General features: G+C 50.0%; 2 protein-coding genes across 2 annotated transcripts in view; one reads left to right on the top strand and one right to left on the bottom strand.

Annotated features, from left to right (window-relative positions):
* LOC101944793 (zinc finger protein 3-like) overlaps nucleotides 1–20,328 on the top strand; it is a 439,596-nt gene that overhangs the window by 114,102 nt on the left and 305,166 nt on the right. The window lies entirely within an intron of this gene.
* Nucleotides 1–20,328, bottom strand: part of LOC101946821 (zinc finger protein 773-like) — a 36,980-nt gene that overhangs the window by 7,497 nt on the left and 9,155 nt on the right. Inside the window, exons 3-6 of the mRNA XM_042859537.2 lie at nucleotides 8,657–8,739; nucleotides 6,908–7,034; nucleotides 1,800–1,916; nucleotides 841–1,428 (exon numbers count right to left, since the gene is read on the bottom strand). Of these exons, the coding sequence (XP_042715471.2) occupies nucleotides 841–1,428; nucleotides 1,800–1,916; nucleotides 6,908–7,034; nucleotides 8,657–8,680 (856 nt within the window). The 5' untranslated portion in view covers nucleotides 8,681–8,739. The remainder of the gene's footprint in view (nucleotides 1–840; nucleotides 1,429–1,799; nucleotides 1,917–6,907; nucleotides 7,035–8,656; nucleotides 8,740–20,328) is intronic.

Below are 20,328 nucleotides of genomic sequence, written 5' to 3'. Positions count from 1 at the left end.
ATCCCCCACCCCCTTAGTTCTAAGTTATAACCCTGCATACACCCTCCCCATGTCCTGGCACTCCAGAATTATCCCCTCCTGCTTCTCCTCCCCTCCCACAGCTCTGTTCTCCCTTCACCCATGGGGTCCTGAATGGCAACATTATACACTCTCCTATCAAAAGAGCTAATCTGCTGTCACACAAGCCATGCATGAATCATACACCTATTTACACAATTTAGAATTCTACAGGCAGCATATTTTCCTCCCTCCCCCACCTGGAGCTGATGAACATTCCTGGCAGGAGGGACACATGCTCCTACAACTCAAAGGAGTTGATTGAAAAGATCAAAGGACTGACCCCAAAGAAGGGTGAGCTGTAAAAGGCAGAAGCAGGCAACTCATCTGGGGGAGTTGAGAGACCACAGTGAAGATGGTGCAAAGATCACTAGGTGGGAATTAACAAATGTCATTAAAAAAAAATCTTTGGCCAGCCCTAGTCAAGGCATTTATTATAGTTCTCTGTCATGTGGATTTTCTAATGTTTAATAAGGCTTGAGCTCTGATTGAAGTTTTTCCCAGACTCAGAGCATCCATAAGGTTTCTCACCCATGTGGATTCTCTGATGTATGGTAAGGTGTGAGCTATAACCGAAGCTTTTCCCACACTCAAAGCATGTGTAGGGCATCTCTCTTATGTGGATTCGCTGATGTGAGATGAAGGCTGAGCTATAACTGAAGCATTTCCCACACTCAGAGCACATGTAGGGTTTCTCTCCTGTGTGTATTTTCTGTTGTATAATAAGGCTTGAGCTCTGATTGAAGCTTTTCCCAAACTCAGAGCATCCATAAGGTTTCTCACCTGTGTGCATTCTCCAATGTCTGACAAGGTGTGAGCTCTGATTGAAGCGTTTCCCGCACTCAGAGCACGTGTAGGGTTTCTCTCCTGTGTGGATTCTCCTATGTCTGATAACGTGTGAGTGCAGACTAAAGCTTTTCCCGCACTCATGGCATTCATAAGGTTTCTCACCCGTGTGGATTCTCCTATGTCTGATAAGGTTTGATCTCCGACTGAAGTGTTTCCCACACTCAGCGCATCCATAAGGTTTCTCACCCATGTGGATTCTCTGATGTTTGATAAGGTGTGAGCTCTGATTTAAGCTTTTCCCACGCTCATGGCATGTGTAGTGTGTTTCTTCCAAGTTGATTCTCTCGCTTGTAATAAGGTCTGAGTGGCTACTGAAGTTTTCCGCTGGCCTGTGCTGACTATCACAGGCTTTTGCTTTTTCTGGGAGTGCACAACTCCTGGAATCATTCCCTTTTGATCTTCCTGATAACATCCCATGGGATAATACTTGCTCAGCATCTTCCTGCTGGGGTTTCTCCTCGTTCTCACTCACCATCCCAACACCTGATGGGAGACAGAGAGAATCCAGACACAGGTCATTCCCTGCACCGGAGAGAAAGGAAATCTCAGAGAGGGGAATGGAAAAAGGGATGAACAAACCAAAATATGTGCGGGAGAGATCAAACCTATCAGGAGCTGATTATCCCCAAATCTTTCCCCAGAGGAGAGAGGGGAAGGGATCAGTTCTGGGTCCTCATTGCACCATAACTCTCAGGGGAAAGCGAGATTGGGGAGGGACCTGCTGCCAGTTGTCAGTCAGGGTAGGGGGGAAGCCAAGAGTGACATCTGCGTAATGATTCCACATCTGCAGGGAACAATCTTGATCTTGGCAAGCTCACAAGGTCTTTGTAGGGCATCCCAAATGTTTTCTTTGTTCACAGATAGTTTTTGACTTGGTTTGACCAATTCCTCACCTGTGCAGGCAGCTCTCAGGAGCACTTTTTTCTCAGAGCCATGGAGGACTGGGATCCATGGCTCTTCCCCTCGTTCCAGCTGTGAGAGCACATCAGGTTTGGAAACTGGAAACCCTACTGCAGGCAAAGAAAACAAGGGAGGTCAGTGGAATTTGTGGGATACTTGTCACAAAGAATATTCCATGGTTTTAACCCCAGCTCATTTTTAAGCAGTAACATCACAAGGCCAACTTCCTTGGTTCAAAGTGGCAGGAGAGTTATTATTATTATAAATCATATGCATTACCTTAGTGCCTAAGGGCCAACTAACAGTGGGTCTCTGTTGTGCTAGGCAAAGTACAAAGTGAGAATAGTAGATGCCCCATGCCCTAAAAAATTTACAATCTAAATAGACAAGACAGACACAGAATGGAGGAAGGGGTACAACCCACCAGCAGAGTGAACTATGTGAAGGCAGAGTGACAGATCTGATGAACACAGGCATACATCTTGAGACTATCATATTTAATGTTATGACTAGGGCCAGTGTTTTCCAGAAATTGCCACTGACACTGCATTTCCCCCCCCAAATTACTCTTAATTTCTGGAATCACCCTTCAGGTCTGGAATTTCTGATCAGAGGGTGGGGGGGGGCATGCAGGGTCAGAACCCCACAGATTTCTGCCCAGAGACACCTGACTCCTCCCCAGGGTTCAAGGCAGAGGCTTGCTGCAGTTGAGACTTGCTGCCAATTTCTTCCCTCTTCATACAAGTCTGGGCTCAGCAAAACCACCATGAAGATTCCCCTGGGTAGGCGGGGCCCTTTGCAGTGGGACGTCAGATTCCCTCATCATGCTGAGGAGCAGACGGCCCTCTCACCGGCTCTCGGCTGCGTTCACAGCACTTCTCCCCTGCTCATCTCCCCTGCACACAGCTGGTTCATGCCCAGTATCCCCAGCACACAGCTGGCTCTAAGCTCTCAATGTCCAGTGTCTGGGCCCCACCTCCCCCACACAGCTGGCTCCTGTCCCCTCCCCGCAATGCACTTTCATCCTGTAAAGGATAACATATTGCTCATATTTGTCAATTACTCTGTTTTCATTGCCAGCAAACACTGGCCCTAGTTATGACTGTTATCTGTATATTTGAGCCAGCCCTTGAAAGCATGAATACTTCACAGACTATGATGCTGAGATGGGCCAGATAATACCAGGGAGGGCTGCGGGATGGGTTTCCTGTGCAATCTGGTGTCACTAAGGGGTGATGATGCCAGATCCTAAAGCTGGTTATGCAGATCTCCCTCTTTTGAACTTTGCCCCATGAAGAAAGGGGCAGGGACTGATTTTACCTCTTTCAGGACACTGAAGAAGACAGACATTTTGGGGAGAAACAGCTGAGTTTGAGCTGACTGAGGGGGGTCTTTTGGGGCTACAAACTGACATGACCTGATAACCAAGATGTAAGCTTTTAAGGAAGGCTTTAATACATTTTGGAAACAATCAGTGAGTCCCAAGATGACTGATGAGAGCGCGATGGTAAATATGCATTTAGATGCTTTTCTTGTTTTATATCTTTTCCCCAGAAGGCACACTGACACTGTCATGGATCCATAGGATCTGTGCAATGCCCTGGCTTTTAAACAGTCCTTGGGAAGTGCCCCTTGAGTGCACTAGACCCCCAAGGGGTCCCACTCTTCCACAAGGATAGGCCATGTAGCTTCAACTCTTGAGATTGAGCCTCTGGCTTCAATGCTCTTATTTCAACCTGCGAGCTCTGCCAGCAGGTCCAGCTGAACGACACTCCTGTTCAGAGACTGTTCCTCAGTCAATGCACAGAGCAAGTTTTTGCTGTGACACTGGGCAGACTTTTAAAACATAGCAGGGTTTATTAGTCAACTAAAACACAGCATTGGAAAGTCCTTAGATTAGGACAGAGAAGTGAAGAAGACAATATAGTCCATACTGGCCAATGCCCTTGATCCATGCTGCTGTAGAAAACGCTTTGGTTTCCTTTCACTGTGACTGTTCATTTGTCTTCACTCCAGTAGAGCTCCCTGCGTCTGCGAGCCCAGTTCTTCCTGCTCCCAAAAACATAACGAGTCCATGTATGCTTCACTCAGCCAAGTGGAGATACTCCCATGGACAGGTCACAATTATTCCCTTGTCTCTGTCGGGTATTCCATTGTAGATTGGCTCCAGCCAGTCCTTAGTGACCCATTCATATCACCCCATGACAGATACATGACAAAACACCTCGTCTCCTGCTCGTTATGGTCATAGCAATACCAATCACAGAGGGAAACTGAGGTGTGTATTGACATCATACAAGTATCACCAAAATTCCCACCTCTATCACACACACACTGCTCACAGCCCTTGGAGGGAAAACAAAGCATAGGAACTGGATGTTAATCCAGTGAACACAGTGGAAGACAAGCTGCAATCCTCAAATCCTGGTCAAAAAGGAGAGGCATCTACGTCCCTACCCATAGAGAGGGGCTGGCTAGAGGCCTGATACCTGAGGGGCCATTCCTTGAGCAGACCATGAAGGCAGGTCAAAGGCTTAGCCACCCAAGAACTGTGACATCGCAAAAGCACATTTTGAGGAATTAGGAAATCTAGTGACTCAGGTGTAATGGGAGGGAGAATTAAACTCCCTCACTGTGTGGAGAAGGCTGGGGAATTAAACACTAAAATTCAGGAACAACAGCCTCTAATTCTTCCAGAAAAGGAGACTGTAAGAAACAAGAACTGGGCCACGCAACCTCAGGAGGGACAGGCTCAAAGATCCAGGAACCTGGAGAGAAGACAGATTGTGGCTGCTGCAGATGTGGAGAGGGGGGACAAAACTCTCCAAACTCTCACTCCTGTTGGCCCTGACCTGATTTTATCGTCTATGACCACCATGTCTTGTGGGCAATTTTATACTCGCTAGAGGTAAAATGTCATTATCAGAGTATTGCTTATTAGCTTGGAACATGCATAGAGGGGCAAGGAGGTGATCAGAAATAAATGGGTTATTAAGGGCAGGTCTAACTACAGCCGGGATTGACACTCTGAGATCGATCCACCTGTGGTTGATTTAGCGGGTGTAGTAAACACCCGCTAAATCGACTGCAGATCGCTCTCCAGTCGACCCCTGTACTCTACCCAGATGAGAAGAGTAAAGTAAGTCAACCCCCTGCAGCGTACACCCTGTGGTAACTCTACCTAAGTTATGCTGACTCCAGCTACTTTATTCATGTAGCTGGAGTTGCACAGCGTAGGTAAACTGACTGTGGTAGTATAAATGTAGCCAAAGCTTGCTACAGTTCAGGGCCTTATATTAGGTGGAGCCTTTGTGGGAGTAGTTATGCTGAAGTCTAGGATTTACCTGAATAGGTCTAAGGAGAGAATCCCAGGTCAGTTATTTTGCACCCTCATTTTGAGAGACTAACGAGTAACCACAAACAGGTGCAATACGCCACAGGATTCTGAAAGAAGGAAGTTTGGGGCAGGCTTTAGCAATTAGGTTGCTATGCAATATCTCAGCAGTTGGACCACATTCATATATTGGAATTACTAATATATAAGTGATGTAAATCATGAGTATTACTGCTTGATGCTTAATTATGGACTCCCAAAGGCCACATATGGGTTGGGGCAGCTATTGACATTACTGTAATCAGAGTAAAGGAGCAGATATGGTATAAGGCCATCCTATTACCATAATAAAATGGATAAATTACCTTTCCTAGTGACCATTTTTTCATTTTGTCAGGTCCCTGAGACAGCGTAAAGTGAAGCAGGGCATCCCTTCTGATGGTTTCCCTTGCCCCTTGATCTTTGTTTCCAATGGTATACATAACTTGTAAGTATGCACAGTGCAAGACCCTCTTAACTATACTTATCTTAGTCTAATCCTTATGTGTATTGAGCCATGCCTATGATTTCAATTATAACTGTCTGTATTAAATCAAGTTTCTGTGTATTTCACCAAATTTCATCTTCTCAATTAATTTTGAGTAGCCATGTACAAGGGCAAGCTGTACCACAATACGTAATCTTATAGGTGTAAAAATTGTACAGGCTACACTAGGACCCTGTGACATCATCAACATTTGTGTCTGGGTAGCGGCCCCGCTATGGGAGGGAGGAATGCAGCAAGGACTCCGGATTGGTGACCAGGGTCGCTGTGCATAGAGTTGGGGAGGTTACATGTGGAGGGGGGTAATGAGTGAGAGAGGGAGGTCAAGAGTTAAAATAATAATATTTGGGGAAAAAATGTATAATGAAGCAAAACCGAACAGAAATAAAACTGGAGTGTAGGTGCTAAAGCTTTGGTAGGGATTCAGGGTAAAGATCTGGGATCCCCCACAGCTCCAGATCCCTAAACCTCTCCTCCCTCCCACTGACCCATCCAGCCCACTTTGTGGGTGCCCTTCCTCCATACTCCCCTCCCCTTCATCCCATTACTCTCAGCTGCCACCACCTCCCGCCACCTTGGGAACTTCTTGTGTTCCTTCCTCGTCTCTCACTACCTCATCCCTCCCTGCTGCTTTTTAGCTCTAATCCTGCACACACCCTCCGCATGTCCTGGCACCCCAGAATTATCTACTCCTCAGCTCTGTTCTCCCTTCACCCGTGGGGTCCTGAATGTCAACGTTATACACTCTCCTATCAAAAACAACAAGGAGTCCAGTGATGACACCTTAAAGACTAACAAATTTATTTGGGCATCAGCTTTCATGGGTAAAAAACTTCACTTCTTCAGATGCATCTCCTATCAAAAGATGAGCTCATCAGACTGTCACACAAGCTATGCATGAGTCATACACCTATTTACTCAATTTAGAATTCTACAGGTGGCATATTTTCCTCTTAAAATGAGGAAAAGGCATGAAAGCTACAGTTATTAATGTAGTTACTAATGTAGCCAATAAGGATACATTCAATGCAATTTTAAAATGACTGACAGCACCAAAAAGGCACATATCCAAAAATGATACTAGTGTATAGGAGATAAGGCAAAAAAGGGGAGGCAAGGAAACTTGTCAAAACTTGTATGACGAATAAAGTATAAAGTTATTACTACTGAGGTTCTTTAGAGACCCCACAGCTTCTAATAACCGAGGGGACAGGCCTCCTTACCCAGCAAGACCACCGTCTCATAGTTCTCCTGCATGACATCCCTGTAGAGGGATCTCTGAACAGGGTCCAGCAGAGCCCATTCTTCCTTGGTAAAATACACAGCCACCTCCTCAAAAGTCACCGGCCCCTGAAAGAGAAAGAGTCCAACACTCAGTACCTGCAGCCCCACTCACAACCGCACTATTCACAGAACAGCAGCACCAGGTAAATGGAAGCTCCAGGAGGCACATGTTAACAGAGTCCCACCCCACCTTGCCTAGAGCAGCCAGGAGGCATCAGAGGGTGGTAAGAGAGAAACTTTGTGTCTCCCAGCTGACAGACGGAGGCAGGGTTGTCACATTTATCACATACCTACTAGCCAGAGCTTGATATAGAAGATGGGGCTGTCTTTGGACCCTGCTGGTAGCTCCCTGGTAGGAATCCCAACACTCTCCAAATAAAATATATGGAAGAAAGGCGAAGTCAATAGTAAAGAAAATAAGTTAGAAGGTAAGAATTGTAGAAAGTTGGTAAGGGAAGCTATCAGAAATCAAGGATCAACCAATGAAAATAAGAAGGAAGTTTTAAAAAGTATATTAAGTACAAAATTAATCCTAACAATGGTAGTGGTAAATTACTAGAAGGAAATGGCAGAATTATCAAAAATAATGCAGAAGAGGTAAAAGTGTTCAATAAATATTTCTCTCCTTGAATAAAAACAGATGATGTAACTCATATCATAAGATGTTGAAGCCGACAGTCTTTCCATTCCAAAAGTAACTCACGAGGATGTTAAACAGAGGATATTAAAGTTAGATGGGTTTAAATCAGTGGGTCCAGATAACTAGAGTTTTGAAAGACCTGGTGGAGGAGCGTGGTGGACTGTTAATATTGATTTTAATTAGGACTTGGAACACTGGGGAAATTCCATAAGACTGGAATAAAGCTAATGCTGTGCCAATATTTAAAAACTATAAAAGAGATGACGCAGCTAATTACAAGAGTGTCAGTCTGACATCAATACTGAGCAAAATAACGGAGCAGTCAGTACTGGATTTCATTAATAAAGAATTAAAGGAGGGTAATATAATTAGTATCCATTAACAAAGGTTTAGAGAAAATAGATCCTATCAAACTAACTGGATATCCTTATTGGATGAGATCAAAAGTTTGGTCACAGCTAATAGTATTGATGTAATATACCTAGACTTCTGTAAGGCAAAGGGATTTCTAGCTTGTGTATGGAAACTTGGTGGACTGCTTCTATCACACTCAGGGTGAGAAATTGCTAATTCAAATTCTATTCATCTAGTATGCTAGGCTTGGTTTGAGTTTTTGATATTTGCTAAGTAATCTGCTTTGATCTGTTTGCTACCACTTATGGCTCGGAAATTAGCTGTTGTCTTCTGTCTGTCCTTGAGTGGCTTAGGTAAAGCACTCAGGTAGCTTAGTTGGATGCATGGCACCACCTGCTGTTCTGTTGGGTGATAACAAGGCTAAATCTCCAGCAAAGCAGTGTGAAAAGGGCCAGCCCAGCTTGAGGGTTAGAGGGCACAGCAGTTCCCAGAAGCCTCCCAGACTGCACCCCGGGGTGACAACCCATCACACCCTACATTACACAAGCCTCAGCAGGTTTTTCACATCCTGTCCCCTCCCTTTCTCCACCCGAGATATTTCCTGCCTCCCACCACCTTTAGCAGCTCCCACCCTCCCATGCATTTACTGCTCCTCTCCTTCCAAGCAGAACCCACCACCCTGATAATCCCTTACCTGAGCCAGCTCCATTGCAGCCATTTCCTTCCCCCTCGGAGGATGGGATGATGTGGAGCAAAACGTGGATGTTAATCTGTAGCCTGCCAAGGAGAGAAGGGCAATGTGAGAGAACTCAGATGGGGTTTTTGTCCATTCCACATGTCGATTCCCCCCAGGATTTTCCCCTGCTAATGGACATTCTAGATTCTGCCACACTGTGAAGCACAGAGTGACCTTATTCCAGTACAGGCCTAGCCCCCTCCCACTAGAGTGTAACCCTCTGAGACATGGTGAAACCCTCCCAGTAGCAGAGTCTCTCTGTTACACTCATAAAGTTTGCAGGCGATACCAAACTGGGAGGGGTTGCAAGTGCTTTGGAGGATAGAATTGAAATTCAAAATGATCTGGACAAACTGGAGAAATGGTCTGAAGTATATAGGATGAAATTCAATAAGGAGAAATCAAAGTACTTCACTTAGGGTACGTCTATAGTACGAAATTAATTCGAAGTTATTTTATTCGAATTTCCAGAATCGAGTTCATACATTCTATGTTATGTGTCCCCACTAAAGCACATGAATTTGGCGGAGTGCATCCACAGTACCGAGGCTAGAATCGAATGTCGGAGCTGTGCTCTGTGGTAGCTATCCCACAGTTCCTGCAGTCTCTGCCGCCCATTGGAATTGTGGGTTAAGCTCCCAGTGCATGATGGGGCAAAAACATTCACGCGGGTTTTTCTGGGTGTGTGCCGTCACTCGCTCCTCCCTCCTTGAAAACTACAGCAGATGCCATGCTGCCAGCAGATGGTGCAGCCCGGTGCACCGCCTGTCTCCTGGTATGTTGAATCCACTTCGAATGTCTTCGGCCATCATGAACAGAGCTCCACAGCTTCCGACGCTTTCTCCAGATTGTCTGTGCTGGGCTCCCGTGGAAGCTACAGAAGGCAACAATTCCCTGCCATTTCTCGGCCATCGTGAACAGAGTTGCACAGCTTCCACCGCAAACTCTGCTCACGTTTCCACCGCAAACTCTGCTCTCGCCACTTTTTCAATGTTGTTGGTCCTGGGCTCCCGTGGAAGCTACAGAAGGCAACAATTCCCTGCTGTTTCTCGCCCATTGTGAATAGAGAACAGATCAGACAATCTGGAGAAAGTGGCGGAAGCTGTCCTGGGCTCCCGTGGAAGCTACAGAAGACAACCATTTACCGCCTTTTATCAGCCATCTTGAACCAAACAGCTCATTTTGCGCCCTTTTTCAAGGATTACCCATGCAGGCGCCATTGCGCGGCAAACATGGAGCCCGCTCAGATCTCTGCTGCAGTTTTGACCATTGTAAATACCTCACGCATTATCCAGCAGTATGTTCTGTACCCGCAAAACCAGGCGAGGAAGCGACGACAGTGCGATTACTATACTGATGAGGACATGGACGCAGACGTTCCTAGATGCATTGCATGTGGCGATTGGGAGATCATGGTGGCATTGGGCCAGGTTCATACGATGGAATGCCAATTTTGGGCCCGGGAAACAAGCACAGACTGGTGGCATCACATAGTGTTGCAGGTCTGGGATGATTCCCAGTGGCTGCGAAACTTTCGTATGCATAGGGCCACTTTCATGGAACTTTGTGCCTTGCTGTCCCCTGCCCTGAAGCGCAAAGACACCAAAATTAGAACAGCCCTCACAGTTGAGAAGTGAGTGGCCATAGCACTGTGGAAGCTTGCAATGCCCGACAGCTACCGGTCAGTCGGGTATCAGTTTGGAGTAGGCAAATCTACTGTACGGGCTGCTGTGCTGCAAGTAGCCAATGCAATCATTGACCAGCTGCTATCAAGGGTAGTGACTTTGGGAAATGTGCAGACCACTGTGGATGGCTTCAATGCGCTGGGGTTCCTTAACTGCGGCGGGGTGATAGACAGAACGCATATCCCTATCTTGGCCCCAGTACACCGGGGCGGACAGTACATAAACCGCAAGGGGTACTTTTCCATAGTGCTACAAGCACTGGTGGATCACAAGGGATGTTTTGCCGACATCAACGTGGGATGGCCAGGAAAGGTGAATGACACTCGTATTTTCAGGAACTCTGGTCTGTTTGAACAGCTGCAGGAAGGAACTTACTTCCCAGACCAGAAAATTACTGTTGGGGATGTTGAAATGCCTATAGTTATCCTTGGGGACCCAGCCTACCCCTTAATCCCATGTCTCATGAAGCCGTACAGAGGCACCCTGGACAGTAGTAAGGAGCAGTTCAGCTATAGGCTGAGCAAGTGCAAAATGGTGGTAGAATGTGCTTTTGGACATTTGAAAGGGCGCTGGTGCAGTTTATTAACTCGGTTAGATCTCAGCACAACCAATATTCCAATTGTAATTGCTTCTTGTTGTGTGCGCCACAATATCTGTGAGAGTAAGGGGGAGACTTTTATGGCAGGGTGGGAGGTTGAGGCAACTTGCCTGGCTGCCAATTTCGCACAGCCAGACAACACGGAGATTAGAAGAGCGCAGCAGGGCATGCTGCGCATCAGAGAAGCTTTGAAAGCCAATTTCATGACTGGCCAGGGTATGGTGTGACAGTTGTGTTTGTTTCTCTTGAAGTTACCCACACCCTATATATATATATATATATATAAAAAGGAAATAAAGTCAAAATTGTTTAAAAACTGTTCTTTATTATTTGATGCACAATGTATTGAGAGAAATTAGAAGGTAGATTTGCGGGGGGGATTGGGTTAGGGGGGTGGAGGAGGGAAGAACAAGTCCAGAAACCAAATCAAAAGTTCGCATATGCCAGCTTTCTGGTGCTTGGGCGATCCTCTGAGGTTGAGTGTGTGGGTCCCCGTAGCCTCCCCCCTCGTGTTCTTGGGCATCTGGGTGAGGAGGCTATGGAACCTGGAGAGGAGGGAGTTTGATTATACAGGGGCTGCAGCGGAAGTCTGTGGTCTTGCTGCCTTTCCCGCATTAGATCCACCATACAGCGGAGCATGTCAGTTTGCTCCCCCATGAGCTTGACCATAGCGTCCTGCCTGCTCTCATCGCGCGCCTCCCTCCTCTCTTCGTGTTCCTGTAATGCTTTACGGGACTCCGCAATTGTTTGCCACCATGCGTTCAGCTGGGCCCTATCAGTGCGGGAGGACTGCATGAGCTCGGCGAACATGTTGTCCCGAGTTCGTTTTTTCCACCTTCTAATCTGGACCAGCCTCTGGGACGGAGTAGATAGGGGACGCATTGAAACATTTGCACCTGTGGGAGGAGAAAAAGGGAGGGTAGTATTTTAAAAAATACATTGCAGAGAACAAAGGGGGCACTTTGGTATGAGTAAGCCATCACACACGGCCGGGCAACAGAATTCATCTTGAAGGCAACCCCTAGGGACATACGGGGTTCTGCTTCTTCTACATTCATTGCAATGTTTTCAAACTGCTGGGCCCCCTTTCCCACAGCAAGCAATATCTGGTGGGTTTGCCATATAAAAGGAGGGCCTGCGGGCTCTCTGGGATGATCCCTGCACACAACAACCGTGTGGCTCCGATCAGGCTCAGAGCAGGGATGAGCTGAGCCATTTACTCTAAACGTTAACAACTCAGCGCGGCTGGGTTCTCCCCCCACCGCCCGGCTCTGATCAGGCTCTCACTCACCAGAAGTACCTTCTCCAGGGTCATGGAACAGGAGTCCACCTTGGGAGTGAGGGGAGGCTATTGGATCCAGCGTTAAGATTAGTTCCTGGCTGGGGGGGGAAGTGATTCCCCACTTGCTGCCTGTGCACTGTCCCCCTCCTCCTCTTCGTCCTCCAACGTCTCTTCCTCCTCGCTTCGTGCAACTCCCCCTTTGCAGGTGTCCACAGATAGTGGTGGGGTAGTGGTGTCATCACCCCCCCTAATTGCATGGAGCTCAAGGTAAAAGCAGAATGTATGGGGCTGTGACCCAGAGCACCCGTTTGCCTCCCTGGCTTTTTGGTATGCTTGCCTGAGCTCCTTGATTTTTGTACAACACTGCTCTGTGTCCCTGGAGTAGCCTCTTTCCGTCCTGGCCCTGGAGACTTTAGCGTAGGTATTTGCATCCCTTTTTTTGGAACGTAGTTCTGCCATAACAGACTCATCTCCCCAGCATGGGATGAGATCCAGTACCTCCCGTTCGGACCATGCTGGAGCTCGTCTGCGAATCCGGGACTGCGTGATCTCCTGTGATGGACTCTGCATGGTCGCCTGTAATGGTGGACTGTGCTGATGGTCACCTGTGCTGCTGGTGACCAAACAGGAAATGAAATTCAAAAGTTCCCGGGGCTTTTCCTGCCCACCTGGCTAGTGCACTGTAGTTGAGAGTGTTGATGAGAGCGGTCACAAGGGAGCATCGTGGGATAGCTCCCGGAGGCCAATAACGTCGAATTGCATCCACAATACCTTTAACCTAGGATTGCGATCTCGATTTAAACGCTACTCCACTTGCCGAGGTGGAGTACAGAAACTGAATTAAAGAGCCCTTTAAATCGAAAAAAAAAAAAAACCCGTTTGGTCATGTGGTCATTTTTTTTCGAAATAACTCGGCTAATTCTGAAATAACAGGCTAGTGTAGACCAGGCCTTAGGAAGGAACAATCAGTTGCACACATACAAAATGGGAAATGACTGCCTAGGAAGGAGTGCTGCGGAAAGGGATCTGGGGGTCATAGTGGATCACAAGCTAAATATGAGTCAATGGTGTTACACTGTTGCAAAAAAAGCAAGTATCATTCTGGGATGTATTAGCAGGAGTATTCTAAGCAAGACACGACAAGTAATTCTTCTACTCTACTCCATGCTGATTAGGTCTCAACTGGTGTAGTGTGTCCAGTTCTGGGTGCCACATTTCAGGAAAGATGTGGACAAATTTGAGAAAGTCCAGAGAAGAGCAACAAAAATTATTAAAGGTCTAGAAAACATGACTGTGATGGGGCAGCCCCACCCTGTACTAGCCCCGGCAGCGTCAGACCAGTAGCTCTGGAGGCGGAAGTCCCGCCCAGCTCATACTGGGTGTGCTCCAAATGCTCTGGGAGTATAAAAGGAGGGAATTCAGCTCAGTCTGGGCTGGCAACCGCAGGGGAAGGACCTAACTGGGAAGCTCCTGTGGAGGACTAGCCACCACCCTTGACATTGCTGGGAACTGAAGCTTTCCCTGGCCAGCATGAAGCCCTGCTGTGGGAGGAGCCCAAAGTGGCTACAGACCCAGAGACCCATGGAGAACTTGGAGATTTGTGGGAGACCACAACTCTCAAGACAGTAGGAAGCTACCCGGGAGGGGTGACAGACTGGTACCTTGCCCCCAGTAAGCCTCAGCGTGTTTTGGTAGGATCTCCCAGCTGAGCCAGTGGCAAGGCCCTACGGCGGTGTAACCAGGGACAATCCTATGGACTCTGGCTACTAGACCGTGCTTCCCTGTAACCAGGGGCAACTCTAGAGACTCTGGCCACTAGGCCGTGTTACCCCATAACCAGGGGCAATTCTGGGGACTTTGGCCACTAGGCCATGTTGCCCTGCAACGAGGGGCGTAAACCCTCACACGTGGTGGAGAATGCAGGCAGCGATTCGGGCCTGTTGAAATGTCCAGCGTAAGGGAGTTAAACCGGGGGAACCCCGCCAAGCCTAACGATGGAGACAGAGAAGCTTCTAAAGTGGATGCTGGAAAAGCAGCAGGAGCAGGTGGCCCAACAGCAGCAGCAACAGGTGCAGATGATGCAGCACATGGCCAGCCATCAGCGGCTGCCGATAACCCAGCACCAAGCGCAGCAGCTCCTCCGGGAATTAGCAGTTCAGCAGCAGACCCAACAAGTGCGCCTGGTGCTGCAGATGGCCATGTTGTTACGCCCAGCGGGAGCTGCAGCCGCCATACCTGCGGGGACCGGACCCAGGGAGACTTTGGGGGAACTGCCGGTACGCCTCACTAAGATGGGGCCAGAAGACAACCCAGAGGTGTTCTTAGTGACGTTTGAACAGGTAGCTACCGCCGCCAGGTGGCCCCCAGAACATTGGGCCACCCTATTGGCCCCCTATCTGATGGGACAGGCCCAGGCCGCCTATCGTAGCCTCAATCCCCGGGAGGCCCTAGAATACCCCAGAGTGAAGGCGGCCATATGGGATCATGCTGGCATTAGCCCGGAGACCTATCGCCAGCGTCTCCGCAGGGAACAGCGCCTCCGCAAGGAACAGTACCCCCCTGGGGCCTGGCCCCAGGCAGTGGCCCAACGCATCCGAGACCATTGTTGGAAATGGTTGAACCGGGAAGGCTTGATGGGGCCACAGGTAGCAGAGATGGTGACACTGGAACAGTTCACTCAGATCCTGTCCCCGGGAGGAAGGGCATGGGTACATCGGCATCAACCGGCCACCTTGTCGGTGGTGGTGGCCTTGATGGAGGACTACTTGTCCGCTGACGGGGCCGAGGTGCCGACCCGGGTAGCAGGAAATACCGGTCGAAAGGGTGGGCTAGGAAAAGGAAATCCCCAAGGGTCGGGACCCCAGGAACCGTCGGCAAGTGCCCGCCGCACACCTCCAAAAGTCCCCAAGCCCAGAGCCAAGGCCTCCCGGGCATCGATCCAAAGGGACCAACAACGCCGAGAGCAAGGGAGCCCCCTGGGCTGAGGCCCAGGACCCACTGAGGTCCAAGAGGGGTGCTGGGAGTGCGGCAGGAAGGGCATTTTCAGCGGGATTACCCATTCATGGACTGCAACTACGGACAAGCCTGGGTCGCCTGATGAAGGGCTCGGAAGAGAGGAACAGGAAAGCTGGTGGTCCCTGTCCAGGTCGAGGGGACCCTCATGAACGCTCTCGTGGACTCGCGGTGTAGTCAGATCCTCATACGGGAGGGGCTGGTCCCGGACCTCAATCTCTTGGCCCCCCCGCTCCACTTATGTGTACATGGGGACATCCGCACTTACCCCGTGGCCTGGGTGAAGCTAGAAGTATGCTGCCGGGAGGAGGGCCTCCGGGGTGGGAGTGGCCCCCAGGTTAGCCTACCCGGTGGTACTGGGGCGAGACTGGCCAGGCTTCGGGGAGGTTCTCCAGAAGTACCAACCGCCCGACCCACGAACGGACGGGCTTAGGCCTCCAAGAGCGGGGCTGCTCGGACGCACACCAAGGATTGACCCCGGAGAAGGGACCTCGGCACCAGAGGAGACCCCCGCGACTCATCCCATAGCCAGGTCCCGTTCGGTGGAAGATGCCCAGGCGGAACTGGAGAGGGACGTGTACTTTGTACAGGAGCAGAGGGAGGACCTGACCCTAAGTAGAGCCTTGGAACAAGCCACCAGCCCAGACCCCAATGGAGACCTGACTCTGCGACTCCCACAAGGCCCCCGCTTTGAGATATGGTGGGATCGCCTATATCGGATAGCCCAAGAACCCCAGACCCAGGAGACGTTCTGCCAGCTATTGGTTCCCCAGAGGCTGCGGCAAGGCCTCCTACAACTAGCCCATGCAAACACCTGGGCAGGATACCTGGGGCGGGAGAAAACCCTCCAGAGGGTGGCTCGCCGGTTCTTCTGGCCGGGCATATACTGAGAGGTTCGGGACTATTGCGCGTCTTGCCCAGAATGCCAGCTGGTGGGACCGAAAGGGGTAGCCTGGGCACCCCTGGTACCCATGCCGGTCATCGGCATACCCTTCGAGCAGATTGGGATGGACCTAGTCGGCCCAGTTGAAACAAGCAAGACGGGGAATCGCTTCATCCTAGTGATCGTGGACTACGCGACACGCTACCCTGAAGCCGTTCCCCTAAAAACGGCGCCAGCACCAGCAATTGCTAATGAACTAGTGAAGATTTTTGCTAGGGTCGGGATACCGGCGGAAATCCTGACTGACCAGGGCACGAATGTGTCCTCCAAACTGATAGCCGAACTGTGTCACCTCCTCCACATACGAACGCTCCGGACGTCAGTTTACCATCCTCAGACAGATGGCCTGGTGGAACATTTCAATGGCACCCTAAAATCTATGCTATGGAAGTTCATGGAGGAGGGCCCTACGCATTGGGATACTCTGTTGCCAGCCCTGTTGTTCGCCATAAGGGAGGTACCCCAGGCCTCGACGGGGTTCTCGTCCTTTGAACTCTTGTACGGGAGACAGCCCAGGGGGATCTTGGACCTCCTGAAGGAGGAGTGGGAAGCCCAGGAGATGTGAGTTCTCGGGACCACCCAGTACATGTTACACCTCTGAGAACGGCTCCAAACACTAGGGCCCTTCGCCTGGGAGAACATGATACAGGCCCAAGCGAGCCAAGAATGCTTATATAATCACGAGACTAGGGGGCGGAGTTTCGGCCCAGGAGTTTGGGTGTTGCTCTTGTTGCCCTCGGCTGAGTCGAAACTTCTGGCCAAATGGCAGGGCCCCTATGAGGTAGTCCGGCGAGTTGGGCTGGTGGACTACGAGGTCCGACTACCGGGGCGACAGAGGGAGACGCGTATCTACCATGTGAATCTTCTGAAGACCTGGAAGACCAAGGAAGCCCGGCTCATCGGCCCGTCCACCCCAGAATCGGAACTCGGGCCCCTAGTAGGGGACCCACCAGACCCAAGGCCAGTGACGCTAGGGTCGGGCCTCACCTCCATACAGCGAGAACAAGTACAACAACTGGTGGAGGAATTCCCTGATGACTCAGCCGCCCGTCCAGGACGAACGACTCTGATGAGTCATCACATCGCCACCACCCCTGGTCAGAAGGTGAGACACAACCACCGACCGTTGCTCCGAAAATGTGGGATACAGTCCGACAGGAGCTAGAAACAATGCTGGAGATGGGGGTCATGGAAGAATCGACGAGTGAGTGGTGCAGCCCCATCGTCCTAGTCCCAAAGCCCGACGGGACTACCCAGTTTTGAATTGACTTCTGAAAGGTCAATGCCATCTCCTGCTTCAATGCATACCCGATGCCATGGGTGGATGAACTGCTGGAACGGCTCGGGGGAGCGAGGTACTAGATCTAACCAAGGGATACTGGCAGATCCCCCTCACACCAAACTCCTGGGAGAAGATGGCCTTTCCAACACCTTTCGGTCTCTTCCAATTTATAACCATGCCATTCGGGCTACATGGAGCTGCTGCTATGTTCCAGCGCTTGAGGAATAAGGTCTTACAACCCCACGACCAGTATACAGCGGCATATATAGATGACATCATAGTCCACAGCAACAACTGGGAGGACCAGCTATGCCATCTGGTGGGGGTGTTACAAGCCCTCAGAGCAGCCAGCCTCACAGCTAACCCGGCAAAGTGTCACCTTGGGCAAGAAGAGGCAACCTATCTTGGATATACAGCGGGGGTGGGGGGGAGAAAGTGACACCCCTAATTAGCAAATTGCAAGCTCTCAAAGACTACCCGTCCCCAAGACTAAGAAGCAAGTGCGCCACTTTTTGGGCCTAGCCAGATACTAACGCCGCTTCGTGCCAGATTTTGCATTCATAGCCGCCCCCGTCGGACCTGACAAAGAACACGCAGCCTCAACAAGTGCAGTGATCGGAACAATGCGAGAAAGCCTTTGAAACCTTGAAAGATTGACTCATGCAAGAACCAGTCCTATGACACCCAGACTTCTCCAAGGAATTTACACTTCAAACGGATGCCTCGGAAGTGGGCTTGGGGGCAGTACTCTCCCAGGATGTATACGGGGAGGAAAAAAAAATTATAAATAAATGGAGATATCCAATCTCCTAGAACTGGAAGGGACCTTGAAAGGTCATTGAGTCCAGCCCCCTGCCTTCACTAGCAGGACCAAGTACTGATTTTGCCACAGATCCCTACGTGGCCCCCTCAAGGACTGAGCTCACAACCCTGGGTTTAGGGGGCCAATGCTCAAACCACTAAGCTATCCCTCCCCCCAACACCTGGTACTACACCTAAGTCCCCCGGGAGCAACATTATTCTACAATAGAGAAAGAGGCCCTGGCGGTGCGATGGGCCATCGACGCCCTATGTTATTATCTGCTGGGGAATAACTTTAGGTTGATCACAGACCATGCCCCTCTACGGTGGATGCATAGTATGAAGGACACGAACCCTCAGACTACGCAGTGGTACCTCTCCCTCCAACCCTATGACTTCTGTGTGTTCCATCGCCCGGATAAGGCCCACGCTAATGCAGATTTCTTCTCCAGACAGTGGGAGGAGAAGGAGGCGGCGGACCAACCCGGGGGACCCTTCTTAAGGAGGAGGGTGTGTGACGGGGCAGCCCCGCCCTGCACTAGCCCCGGCAGCATCAGACCAGTAGCTCTGGCGGTGGAAGTCCCACCCCGCTCGTACTGGGCATGCTCCAAATCCTCTGGAAATATAAAAGAGAACTCAGCTCAGTCTGAGCTGGTGGCCGCAGGAGAAGGACCTCACTGGGAAGATTCTGTGGAGGACCAGCCACCACCCTTGACGTTGCTGGGAACTGAAACTTCCCCTGGCCAGCACGAAGCCCTACTGCAGGAAGAGCCAGAGGCAGCGACAGACCTGGAGACCTGCGGAGAACCTGGAGATTCGTGGGAGACCCCAACTCTCAAGACGGTAGGAAGCTACCTGGGAGGGGTGATGGGACTGGTACCTTGACCCTGGTAAGCCTCAGCGTGTTTCGGTAGGATCCCCCCCGCTGAGCCAGTGGCAAGGCCATGCTGCCCTGTAACCTGGGGCAATTCTATGGGCTCTGGCCACTAGGCCATGTCGCCCTGTAACCCGGGGCAATTCTGGGGAATTCGGCCACTAGGCTGTGTTGCCCTGGAACGAGGGGCGTGACCCCTCACAATGACCTATGAGGAAGACTGAAAAGATTGTTTGTTTAGTCTGGAGAAGAGAAGCCTGAGAGGGGAAATGATCACAGTTTTCAAGTACATAAAAGCTTGTTACAAAGATGTGGGAGAAAAATCCTTCTTCTTAACCTATGAGGATAGGACAAGAAGCAATGGACTTCAATTGCAGCAAGGGCGGTTTAGGATGGAGATTAGGAAAAAACTTCCTAACTGTCAGAGTGGTTAAGCACTGAAATAAATTGCCTAGGGAGGTTGTGGAATCTCCATCATTTGGGATTTTTTAAGAGCAGGTTGGACAAACACCTGCAGGGATGGTCTAGATAATATAGTCCTCCCTTGAGTGCAGGGGGCTGGACTAGATGACCTCTCAAGGTCCCTTCCAGTTTTATGATTCTATAAACCAAAGGCCAGAGAAGAGCAGAATTAAAGGAGTCACTTTGGGGGATTCTCCCTGTCACTGTAAACCTGAGACAGCTGCCTTGGGGACAAAGTTGTTTGATGCGCCAGCCTTTATACAGTGTCTTCTGGGAGTGCCCCCTTTCATGGGCTGGGCCTAGTTTTAGCTTTTGGCAAGCATGACCCCGGGGGCTCTGAAACTGGGCCTCCTTGTCTCAGCACACCTTGTTTCTTTCTGTGGCTCCCAGTGAGTCCAAATGAGTAGATACTCCTGACAGAACCTGTGACCATAAGAAGGGCCCACTGCATCAGATCAATGGTCCATCTAGTTCAGTGGCCAATGCCAGGTGCTTCAGAGGGAATGAACAGAACAGGGAATCATCAAGTGATCCATCCCCTGTCACCCATTCCCAGCTTCTGGCAAACAGAGGCTAAAGACACCATCCCTGCCCATCCTGCCTGTGACATTGGCAGATGAGGTGTTAGCTCTTGCAAAAGCCCCCATGTCTTAATTGAACATGGACAAATGCAAAGCTGGAATCAGTCTGG

The sequence above is a fragment of the Chrysemys picta genome, chromosome 16 (genome assembly GCF_011386835.1).
Source record: "Chrysemys picta bellii isolate R12L10 chromosome 16, ASM1138683v2, whole genome shotgun sequence".
Classification (NCBI taxonomy): Eukaryota; Metazoa; Chordata; order Testudines; family Emydidae; genus Chrysemys; species Chrysemys picta.
This window is presented reverse-complemented; position numbering and strand designations above follow the sequence as displayed.